Source organism: Pseudopipra pipra, chromosome 5, assembly GCF_036250125.1.
Source record: "Pseudopipra pipra isolate bDixPip1 chromosome 5, bDixPip1.hap1, whole genome shotgun sequence".
Taxonomy (NCBI): domain Eukaryota; kingdom Metazoa; phylum Chordata; class Aves; order Passeriformes; family Pipridae; genus Pseudopipra; species Pseudopipra pipra.
This window is the reverse complement of record NC_087553.1, coordinates 8,358,992-8,371,277: the sequence shown is the minus strand read 5'-3', so window position 1 is coordinate 8,371,277 and position 12,286 is coordinate 8,358,992. Positions and strand designations below refer to the sequence as shown.

At 39.3% G+C, this 12,286-nt stretch overlaps 1 protein-coding gene across 13 annotated transcripts in view; it reads right to left on the bottom strand.

Annotated features, from left to right (window-relative positions):
- The window catches only part of CALD1 (caldesmon 1), a 196,902-nt gene that overhangs the window by 4,897 nt on the left and 179,719 nt on the right, over positions 1 to 12,286 (bottom strand). For 9 of the 13 annotated variants that reach the window (XM_064654348.1, XM_064654347.1, XM_064654349.1 and 6 more), the window contains 6 exons: positions 11,854 to 11,994; positions 7,730 to 7,753; positions 5,386 to 5,429; positions 5,204 to 5,282; positions 2,880 to 3,014; positions 1,806 to 1,901 (listed from right to left, as the gene is read on the bottom strand). In XM_064654348.1, coding sequence (XP_064510418.1) covers positions 1,806 to 1,901; positions 2,880 to 3,014; positions 5,204 to 5,282; positions 5,386 to 5,429; positions 7,730 to 7,753; positions 11,854 to 11,994 — 519 coding nt within the window. Of the gene's footprint in view, positions 1 to 693; positions 782 to 1,805; positions 1,902 to 2,879; positions 3,015 to 5,203; positions 5,283 to 5,385; positions 5,430 to 7,729; positions 7,754 to 11,853; positions 11,995 to 12,286 lie in introns of all 13 variants that reach the window. The other 4 variants (XM_064654351.1, XM_064654353.1, XR_010430562.1 and 1 more) reach the window with 3 other exon arrangements.

Here is a 12,286-nt window from a genome sequence, read left to right as displayed (position 1 = left end):
GGATTGATATCTTCTCTGTGAACAGCAAACAAGAGACTTAAACAATTTTGGACATGGGTACTCTCCTTTTCAGAAAGTATTCAAGTCCTGTACGTTTTCCAGAATCTTGTTCTTGCCATCCATGGGTAGGTAGTTTTCTGAATACGAGAATTCCTAACTCTAAAACTTCTAAACTCAGTGATGAATGGAAATGTGATTTCTGCAAGGGATATTTGCACTCAACAGAGGTGCTCTGGAACAGATCATAATCTGCAGCCACGGAGGGTTGCAGCTGTTTAAGACTTGAAGCCAATTATGTACTTCAAAAAGTTGCTTCAGCAGTAATAGGAAGGAAGAAAACAACAAAATTCTAATTGACCTTATCACAAAATCACTTGCAGTGGAGATGATCACAATACCATTTCCATAATCCTGAAATCATTTGGGATATGTGATTTAGTTTCACCATGAAACTAATTGAGATCTTTTCTCCCTCTACTTTGAATTCAATATTGTTCCAAAACCCGTAAGAATCTTGATGGTCACAACACCTTTGAACATTTCTTTCTTTATTTTGGTGGAATGTGATGGGGGTAAGAAGTTATTTGCTAACTAAGAAATTCTAGGTTTCCTGGCCAAAAAAAAGAAAAAGAAAAAAAAATCACACATTATAGATGTATATCATTCTTCATAATCAATAATAAATAGGTTTACCTGACCAACTTAGTAAACAGACCCCCAAAGAAGAATAGGAGGAGGGTGGGCTCCTTCAGGCAGAGATATTGAAAGAAGAAAGAACAATCTATTGAGAAAGAGGGAAATTAAGACACAGACAGAAACACTTGGCTGAAGGAAAAACAAGAGGTTAGTTTTACGTTTTCTAAAGATGCAACTTAAAAGAAAGAGAGAAAAACTGGAGGCAGATTCTGCACTGATTTTAGCAGTTTTGATTAAATACAGTCACCATAATGACTTCTTTTGATTTTATATTGGTGTCCATAAGGACACATTGTCCATGTAGCTACCAGTAAATACTGACATTAGAGACAACCCTTCAAATTTCAAGCTCCTTTTTGGGACAAATAGGAGCATGAATTGAGAAAGAGTTTTTCAGGCTGCAGCTTTTATGAAGGGCAAGTGGATTGACAGAAAAACACTACACAAGAATATGAAAAGAAACAAGTTCTTTAATAGAATCCTGAAGTTTAACCATTAACACCACGAGTGATACCCCACCATTCTCCAATATGGATATTTACAGCTCCAGTTCCTCATGCTTACCCTTCCCCATCCCACAGTTATCTATTTCTTCTCCTTCCCACATCCTCACTGCTGCTTCCCACACTCCCACCTTACTACCTGAAAAGCATTTTCTGCTCTTATTCTTGCTGAAGCAATAGGCATGCTAAAGGGCATTCATTAGAAATTATATTTAGGTTCATAAAGAATATATTATTTCACTTTGTTTTCAAATATACTTGGAAAATTTTTACAGGTTTCATCTAGGGTCTATGGCTTGTAAGTTCTAAATTAGTGGTAAGCCTTTCACAGGTGGTAAATTAATGTCTTTCTCTCCCAGAGAATGGCAGAAGTGCTTTTCTGAACACTTGCCTTTTCAGAGCATCCATGAGCTTTTAAGGTGAGAACTGCCCTCTTTCATCTCCCCCTTTTCTGAGTCAGCAGCCAGGGGGCCTCTGGGAGCTTCCAAGAGGACATTAAGCAAGGTTCCTCCAAAGACCACCAGCTGGTCGAGGAAGCACTGTCACCACCTCTGCCCATGGAAAGAATCCACCTACTGAAGAAGTAGTTGTTGCAAGTTTACTTACAGAAGGTTTTGGAGCAGGTGATTTGTTGCTCTCTGGGGTCTTGGTTAACCACTCGTTTATTCGACTGGAGACACCCACCTTCAGTCCAGCAGTTTCCTGCAAAATATAAAATCTAATCAGAAAACTTTAAGAATGGCTTTTGCTCTGTTTTCCTGGTGTAGATTGAAAAGCAAAGCCAAGCCTGAGTTTAATATAGAGCTCCACACTGAGCCTGTGACTGGAGTCATCCTGTGTTCTCTGAAGGTATTGTCCCTATGAACTACAACAGGACTGCTGCCCTCTAGTTTTCAATAATGATAAACATGGACTGAGAAAATAATTTCCACTCCTGCTAACCCAGGAATAAATGTTAGACATAAACATGCTCTTTCTGTGATGAGCCTGAACTCCAAGGAAAAAGAATCTTTAGCTTAACAGAATAAGAGACACCATTCTAAGTCCACATTTTTTGTTTTGTTACACTAATATTTTCCCAGAAAAGCACACAATAGAGGAGGTAAGTGACCTAAAATTTAAAACATTAAAATCAATCTTTAAAAGGTTAGAACAAATTACTAAAATTTAATTATTATCTGTAATAATCCCCTTCAATCCATGGTTCAGTTTTCTGGCTATGAGGCATGCTCATCAGCTCACATCAATTCATAGAAAGAAAATCTTGCCTTAAGATTTTACATAGAAAAGATAAAGGTCTCACAAATACTTCTATGCATTATCTATAAAACATCATTACTATCTTGCCTATTTAATCCTTCTCTGACCCCCGAAAGAACTTTTCCCAACCCAAAGAATTTGTTTGTACTCTCCTTGAACTACCCAGATATATCTGCCTAAGATATCTGATGTGGCTCTGGAATGTCTCATAACTCAGCTCAGTAGGTTACTAAATTCTTACATGATGTTCAGTATTGCAGCCACAAATTTGGTGGATTTCTGAGGTCCTCAGGATCCTTTGGGATATTTTTCCCCAGTGATGTCAAGAGGAGCAGACATGCTTACTCACAGGAAGATGAATGGCAAGGTCAGGCCCAGAGCATAATTCTTTAGAATCATGATGTTAAATGAAACACAAACCTTATTTGGTGTTCCTGTCCCAGAGGGTGATGAAAAATTCCCTTTCTCCCACATACTCTTGATATTACGGACACCCTCAGCTGGAACATGAAGGTCAGAAGCTGCTGGCTTAGCTGGTCTTGAAGCCTTTGTGCCCTGGAGAAGAATTGAGGCCGGTTGGTGTTTGGCATTAAGCGCTGGAGATTCAGGGTAGTTTGACTTTGGGGCAGTGCTGGAGAATGCAGCAGCTGCAAGTGGTTCTAGCACTGATCATGCAAAGATGAAAAGGAGCACTCAGCTCCAAAAGTGCCACTAAGACTCTCTTCCCTTTTTGATTCACAGTTGCGCCCTTGGCCCAACTAACTGAGAGAATTGCAATCCCTGAGATTTTTTCATTAATTTCTAAAATTCATGGCAAACCATAGCTCTGCACAGAACTGCTCCAAGGCTTTTATTTGTCCTCTTTCAAACCTCAGCACCTAAATCCTGTAAGTCTGGCTCTTTTAGGGATACAGCTAAGGAAATCCTTATTCAGAGACAGGGAAAAAAGGCTGCTCTGTCATTCAGTGTCAGAGTCTGCTCCATCTGTCCCAGACAACTTAACCTCACAACACAGGATTTTAGGGGTAAATTTCAGCAATTTCAGTATATTTGGAATAGGGTGTTCTTTTAAAGAGTGGAGAACTGGGGTGGGGATTTTTTGGTTTGGGTTTTGGTTTTGTTTTTTTTTTTTTTTTGGAAATGTGCCTTTTGCATGTTCACTAAAAACACTGGACCAAATTCTTCCTTCTTTCTTCTTTTCAAAATTCTTGTGCATTTTATATATCATAGGTTTGATGAGAATAAGAACCTGTACGAGCTGAGGCTTTGCCTCTAGTTGCAAAGCAAGTCAGATTTGGCAGATTTTGGAAACATTAAAAACTCAGCAAAGGAAATATTTCAAGTCAGATGGGAACTGCACACCTTGCCTTCCTCTGGCCGTAGGGCTGTGCTTTTCAACATCGAAATGGAGCAGAGCCCTACTGAAAATACTGGAGGACCTAATATAATTCAGAAAAGGCACAGAGTGAAGCAGGATGACAGAAGTTCTATGCCCCTGTTTTGATGATATGGGGACTACCGGGTGCCATGCTGGCATTCATCCCTGATGGAGGAGTTTGAGCTACCTTCAACTTGACCTAAGTGCTGGAGGCAAGCCCGAGCCTTCACCCTTTCATCTGTGTGCTTTTTTTCATTGGGAACTGACACACAGTATAAAACTCTCCAGCTGATAGGCTTTCTAGCAGAAAGGTTGAACAGGCAGCAGTCACAGGAAAAAACCTATTAATTGATCTTAAATGACTAAAGTTTCCTTTACATTAAATGATAATAAAGCCCAACCAATTAAAACCTTAGTGGAATATCATGTTTAGACTCTATATGCAGAGGAGAGGAGAAAAAAAATATCCAGCAGGGAAGGAAGATGTGCTATACCTTTGTCACAGCTATCAATATCATATCCTTTTGTATACTATTCCACTCCCATGACACTTAACAACCCAGTCAGCCTGCTATATTAACTAGTAGCTTTCACATTGTACTCACTGAATTATAAAAACAGCTAAGAAACCTCAGAACAACAACAACAAAAAAATCAAATTCTTATTCTTCCTTGAACTATGAAAAGAAAAAGCCCTCCATTCTGGTTCCTAGGCACATTATTAACCACTAGTTGTCAAAATCACCTGGGGTCAAATTCTGCATTTTAATGTGATTCTGTTTTTCCTTTGTCACTTCTTAACTCCCTTGTTCACCCCGGTGTATGTCTTTGCCAAGGAATGTCACTCTGAAGTGGCAGTGAGCAACACAGACCCAGTTCCCTGTTCTTCTAAATAAGCTGCTAAGTCAGCTTTGCTCAGGATGGCTATCAGCTCTGTGCTCATAATTCTCTCATCAGGCAAGAAGAGGATGCAATTGTCACTCAAGATTCTGAGTCCTTCAACAGCTGCTCCAAGCTTACAAAACAGAGGGAGTAGAAGCATGAAAGGGAAGAGGTTTTGTTTAGCTATATATCTAAATGTTGGTTATAGATGTGCCTGAAGCATTTTGTTCTTGAAGTCACAGTGGGTTAGAGCCTGGTGCTAACAATGCCAAGGTCATGGGTTTGATCCTTGTATGGGTAATTCACTTAAGAACTGGACTTGATGATCCTTGTGGGTCCCTTCCAATTCAGAATATTCTGTGATTCTGTAAAGAAGCTTTTGTGACCAAAAAATCCCTGCAATTCTTAAACAGTAAAACATAGGCTGATTAAAGCCCCCAAAGCCATTGCTAACTACATCCATTGTGACCTGGAGTTAGCTTACCTCAATTGCACTCGTGTATTGCTCAAGTCTACTGTCAATCTTTGAGACAACTGCTGTCGTCTGGGTGGGTTTCATACCACTGTAGGAAGTAGAAAAAAAAAAAAAAAAGGAGAGAAAGACATTATTATGTCCTCCAACTAAACTCTGCTATTTGAACTGAACTTACTGTTTCATTGCTTTACCTCTTCTGAGCAGATTTGTTCAAAAATTCTGTTCTCTCCTCTATCTAGAAAGAGAGAAGAGCTTTAAGTTTAAGGTTAATAAAGAAGAAGCCTGTGCAAAAGGCCAGGCTAGAATGTCATTTTAAATGTCAAAAAGTCTGAAAGAGATACATTCCAACAGAAACCATCACAGACACACACAAATGTTTTACAGATAGCAGCCTATTATGATACAGATTCATAAAGGTGGATGCATTTTCTGCATGAATGTTTGCATCCAACACATTTCTTCAGTACCTCATTTATAACATGAGAATAAATGACCAACATAGAAAGTAGAAAAGGGAAGAAATTTATCTTATGGAAGGGGTTGATGTACACCAAATCTACATCAAAGCTATGTACCTCTTGAGAAATACAGCAAATTTAATAAAGTTTTACTGAATTGAGACATCAGACTAAGCCAGGTTTGGATGTCAGCCACATCCCCTCTCTCAAGTATGTTTTTGGAGGACACTAACAATTTAATTTGAACTCCAAGAAACCAATCAGACCAAACGCTGCTTGTGTTCAGGCAGGGTCACTGCTGAGTCAATATCCTCCAGCTGTTATTATACAAACTGATATCTTACATTTTGTCCTTATTTTCTACTCTGTGCACAGGAAAATATTGTGATGTTTCCAGGGAAGCGAAATCGTGAAGGTCTCATATGACTTCTGTCAAATCTCTCAATACTTTGAAAACAAAGAGCGAATAAAGTTTTAAAATATTTCATGATAGGTGGATGGGTGTGTGTGTCTATTTGTCTTCTGGGTCAAGAAATATTTTCATCAGACTTCCTCAAGTCTCTTCTATATTACATTGCTTCACTTCTCATCCAAGGCTCTACACTTTCACTCAAAATAAAATATATGTAAGCAGCTCCAAGGGATTGAAGTGACTAATAATCAGTGTGGCTAGATTCCTGGAGATTCCCCAGTCTCAGTAAGGGTTCTCTATTTTCAATTTACTTTAACAGTGACTGCTGTGGCATTCATGCCTTTGAAATAAGGCAATGACAGCCATCTCTTTAAATGGTTCTCCTCAGTACATTTAGCATCCAGGCTGTACCAGAGCAATAAATCCCCCAGCAATCCCTTCAAAGGGCATGAATGTTTTATTCCTTAAGCCCACAGAAGCAAAAACTCAGGCAGTTCACTTCACTGCAGAATTTGCCAAACAAGCTCACTGGAGGAACTCCAGCTAGCATCCATCCAGCTCAAAGGCACCTCTGAAGCTCTAAATATATATATAATTTACATGGCGATTTATGTTAACAGTTTTAGTTGCTAATATGGGACTTAAAAGCAGTCCTGAGTGGAAAGACGGGCTTTGCTAGGATGGATCCCAAGTGTTTCAGTGAACCGATGTCACAAGGTGGCAGCAAAAGACCAGGCGAGTCTTTTGCTGCCTGAACGGGTTACAGCTTAGTTTCACCCAGAGGCGCTGCCACAAAACGAGGAAGTAAATGATTGGATTAAAAGTGACTAAACAGACCAAGGGTGATAACTCAAAACACGTCTCCTCTCTTCTACTACGATATAGTGGAAGTTTCCCCCAGTGCTGATTCCTGGGTCATAATCAGCGATGCATCAAAACGATGAGTTGTACCAGCAAGAGCCTGTGCTTTCTCCCTGGTCTGTCCACAACTGCATCAGTGAAACCCTGGTGGGCAGCAAGGACAAATAATATGCACTACCTCAAAGAACTGGGACTCAAGGTAACCACCTAACAATCAATTTACAGAATCTTCGTAGTCTTTCATGTGCAGGTAGGAGAAATGCTTCTGCACAGCAGGAAAACCAGGCTTCAGCAGGCACTAGTGAAAGAGGGGCATAGATGGGAGGGAGGAGGGATATGTATTCTTGAGATTGTAGTAGAAAGACACAAAAGTGGGGTCATTCTTTACCCACTGGAAACAGTGGTTCTTAGAGCACTTGGCGTGGTATCAGGAGTAAGTCAGGGATTGTTCAGAAGAGGAGAGTGAGGAAGCAAAACAGAAAATAAATTGGAAAGCAGAGTTAGGAAGCAACCCTCAGAGCTCAGCAAGATACTCTGGCTGAGGAAGCAGGTGCCTTGTGTGGAGGGATAAAAACTTTCTGCACATGTATATGAGAATTTGTTCTAAAGCATCTTCCTCAAAACATAGCATACATGAAGGAGAAGCAGACATTGAATACACCTAAAGCAAACAAGCCAGTATACACACATGTATTCAACATACAGGTCAAATACATTTAGACTGCACAGCAACATCTAAAGGTCATTTATCCACTGCACATCACACAAACTCCATGCAAAGTATTTAAAATGTTTGCCACATACAGTAAACAGTATTACGAAATAGATCTGTAAGAGAAACAGGCAAAGCAAAGTGGTTAGCATAAAATGCAAGATATTTTCTCAATCTGAGACCACAAACTAAGAATAATCTTTTTGCTACATTCCTTTTAAAAGGCTCTTCTTAAATATCTTGGACTATGTTTTCTCACCAAGGAATACTTTCAGAACACACAAGTTTCTGAAGAAAGTCAGCCTGCCAGCCCTTAGTTAAATTATGACCAGAGAGAAAGAACACAGGTTGCATCTCTCCCACCTAACAATATGAGACTTGGGAAACAAAAAACATTAGATATTCCCAGTAAAACCTGTTTCATACAAACATATTAAATGAGTCCTAGGAATTTTAAGCTGTCTATTTGGATATTATGCAGCATTAACTTGTAAACAGATATATAGAAAAACTCTTCTAAAAATTGGGTCAAGGAGGAAGGGGAATAAAAAATGCACACAGAAAACAGAAAACCCTGTATTATAATTTTGCCTAACATCCAACATGTGGAAGAATGTAGTGGAAATCCATTTGGTGTGGTAGTCCTTGGGAGTAGAGTGGCTTCTCCTTATCCTCCCTGAGTGGCTCACATGCTCTTTTGCTTCATAAAGCAAAAGTTCATACAGTTAAGCTTTTTCCTGCTGTCAGCAGCATCTGTTCAGAGTGTACAAATTTATTCCAGTTTACCTACAAGACTAGAGTGACGCCATCAGCACAAAAGACTGGGGAAAAACAAATGTCATAAATACTATTCTTACCACTCTATTTTCCCTCTGCTCCAAGAGTAGCTCATCTAGGAAGAACTGATTTTGTGAAGCCTAATTCTTTATAGTCACTGCTCCAGTTGTCAGGTATTGAGAGCAATAACAAGATATGACAAGACAAAAGAAAAAAAGTCTCTGAAAAGTCTATCTTCTGGTTTAGCTGTCGGCATTGCCTTGCAGACAGTGCTGGCTCCCACATCAGCCTGTGTTTCCCAGCCTCCTGTCATTGCTTCCTCCCCTCAATGCCTAACTGCTTTTGCATTTCTGTAGAGGTGGAGTTCACCCCCAAGAGGAGACTTGGTTTTGAAATATCCTGTTCTCTCCTGATTAACCTACAGAATAGTTTTGCAAGAAGTCAGTAACCCTCCTTCCCAAAGAAAACGTGAGGAATGAACTTGTCTAAAAAGCAAAATGAACAAAGTTTATTCAGGAAATCTCTTTCCTTGAGTGCAGCACCCTTTGCATGAACTAAACTGAGGAAAGTGTGAGCTAGAACCAGACGGGAGAGCAGCAGAGGTTGTTCTAGTCTTCGTCCTTATTTAAAAAAATAACAAGATAAAGGGCAAAGGTTTAGCAGACATTTGGTGCTATTGCCGCCCACAGGGACTCCACACAGCCCTGAGAAATCCAAGCTGCTTCTGTCCCTGAGCTAGTGATGAACTTGGTCTGCATTTACTTTGCATGCTTTCTCTTCAGGACCAGCCCTCATGCTATCACTGAGAGGACTCCATGCTGTGTTGTGCTGAAGTAGTGCCTCAGGCTTAAGGGAAATACTGTATTTAACAGTTTAAACAACAGGAGTTGTCAACACTGTGTAGGCTGTGATTTATTAGAGGCCAGACTAGATAATCACAGAAGGTCTTTCTAAATGTAAGCATGTATGTATATTATGTCCATGTTTGTATACATACATTTTTATATGTGCATCCATGATCCATGTAGTACACGGAGATGAGCTGCCCACCTTTCCTCTCAATTCTGAGTCTGCATGCCATGCTAGTCCATGCCTTGCCTGATGCAGCATCCATAAGATGGCAACATGCCACCCTGCTTCTCAGCTTATCTCCCTTCTTTCCTTTGTTCTTATAGTTCACTTGGAAATCAGCATGCCCTACTTTCCTCATATAAGCCACTCCCAGGAACTTCTTTTTCTTCCCAAAAACTTATCACAACGTTACAAGGGACAGGGAAGGAAAAAAAATGTGCTTTACCAGATTGTTATCCAGGAGAAGTCGGAATGTGCACATGTATCATGCGGTATTTTTATATTGAGCCTCCCTTTTCTCATTAATTCCAACCACCCAGCCACAATTATGCACTTGGGGTTCTCACATGTCTAACAAGATGATACATTCATCAAGGGAGAAAACATATGCCAGATGCTTTACAAGTCAAAAGATAACTTGGGCAGTGCATAGCAAGCAATGAGAAAGCTGTGTACCAACCAGGTTAGACCAGCCTGAGAAGTCTGTCCAAACTCAAGGTAACGAAACGTACTGTCCTCTAATAACTGGATTTTGACATCAAATTTCACAACAGGCTATTAAACTGAGATTATTCTCTTCTCAGCTATTAACCACAGAAGGCCAAGAAACAGTTTAGGGTGTGAACTTCTACAGCATTACATATCTACATATCTACACTGGCCACCCACAGACACTGGTCTGGAATTACATATAAGGTATCACTGATTTCTCAGAGAGAGAAGCAGAGAAAGAGAAAAAAAAATGTGTAGAGTTTCATATATCAAGTTTTGTAACAAATTCTGCCTAACAAGCTGTAAAATCCAGCAACAATTATCATAACAAAAAAAATTGTACCTTGAATGCTTAAAGACATTTGGAAAATTTCAGCTTCTCTTTAAAAATACACTTAGTAGAATAGTGTAGAATCAGTCCAAAAGTTACCTGAAAGCCCTTAACCTCCTGCTAAATTCAGTGTTTTTTCCCCAAAATCTGTATGTTTCTATTTTGTGTTTTCAAGTACAACTTCCTCTATTCTGAGCCTTCTGTGAATGAAAGCTCCAAAGGTACATCATAAAAGGCATCTCAATAAATGAAAGAAGAAAAGGAAGCCCCCCCAGAAGGGCTGGAAAGAAGCTGTGTGTTTATAGTGTCTGTTACTGGCATCATCTTTAGCAACCAAAATGGCAACACCAGGTTTATCTAGCAGGAAGTCGAGAAGCTCAGCAATCTTTACTTACAGCTTTGTATTCTGTCCTAGTATTTCAGGTTCAAATATGTCTTAGAAATGAAAGGCAAGTCCATTCAACAGTATTTGGACACTGTATTTGCTAGAGCTGGACCCAAAGCAGTAGAGACCTGAATCCCCCAATTAGATCAAAGTGTAGGTCTCTGTGAGTGGAAAATTAATTTTGATCGAATGCAGTTTTTCACTCAGCAAATACTGTTCTTAATCTCATGGAGATCCACTTCATGGTTCAATGAGCTCCTACCTGATAACCTCCTGCCTGGCTTTTTTCTCTCCTGGTTTCCACTAAGCAGCCTTTTTTTTGACAAACAGTTTGGATTCTTAAATGACTAATAATACTAAATGAGAAAAGGGAGAGATAGCTGAAAACAATCAGTAGATCTGCAGTTTGAGCTTGAGCTGAGAAAGAAACTGGACTGAATACTAAAGCAAAACTCCCAATAATTTCAATGGAGCCAGGATTCCTCTTCCATGCTGAAAGGTCATTTAATTGATTCATCACACTTCCAATATAATATAGGCCACAAGACATCATTCAGAAATTCTTCAGCAACAGAAGGGTGGATTTTTTTCTTCTTATGTAAGAAAATTAAATCCAGCCCAGTACTTCTAGATGTTACCTTTGGGGGGATTAGACATAAACTAGAACTCCCATATGGATCAGTTTCAATTAATGATGGTTAGGCTGAATATGCTTAAAGACAAAGTAATCTGGCAAGGAAGAAAATAATTGTGGATGTGGAAGTAGTGAGAGGAGATTCGTGACTGGATGATCTTAGAGGTCTTTTCCAACTTAAACAATTCTATAATTTTACTCCAGTTCACAAGGCACTCCTATAATAAATTAACACTGAAAAGCAACACAATAATACAGCTCTAAGTTTCCCAAATAATTTTCTCTTGAAGGTGAAGATCCTTTTTGGATATTTTTCATCAACAAGAACAGATAACTCCCAGTCTAGATTCTATTTTTAGAAAGGATCTCTAATTTTTAATCATCCCAATGAATGAAGTCTTTCAGCTAAAGGTTTCAGGCTAATCTGATTACAAGTATTTCTACACTGCTCTGATGTTTGGCTGTTGGTTTGGACTACTAATCTCCTTATTTTTTATGTACATATAGATGTTAGTGAGGAGGTTACCTTGAGAGATGAACCTTTAGGACTGAAACATTTAAATGGCTTCTTGTCTTCAGATACACCATCTTCTGGTATCTTTTGACGTTTCTCAGCAGCTTCAGCCCTTCTTCTTTCAATTTCTTCCTTCATCCTCTTCTTTTCCTCCTTAAAAAATATGAATGGTTACTTTTTCATTCAGAAACTACATCACTGTAGTGTTGAGTCCTGCAACCAAGTTTTCTAAGAGCAGACTTTCATGTCAGTCGAAAAAGTTCAGTGACCTGTCCAAAATCTATAAATGCATTAGTGCTAATTCATCTCAGTATTGAGGGTGCCAAGAAGACAGCTAGTCTGTGCTGCTTTAGCGTCTCCTCCCAGCGAAGTCACCAAATGTGTTGTCATATAGTGCCACTTAAAGAGAGAAAAAAAGCACATTTAGACTCAAATTCTGTTCCTC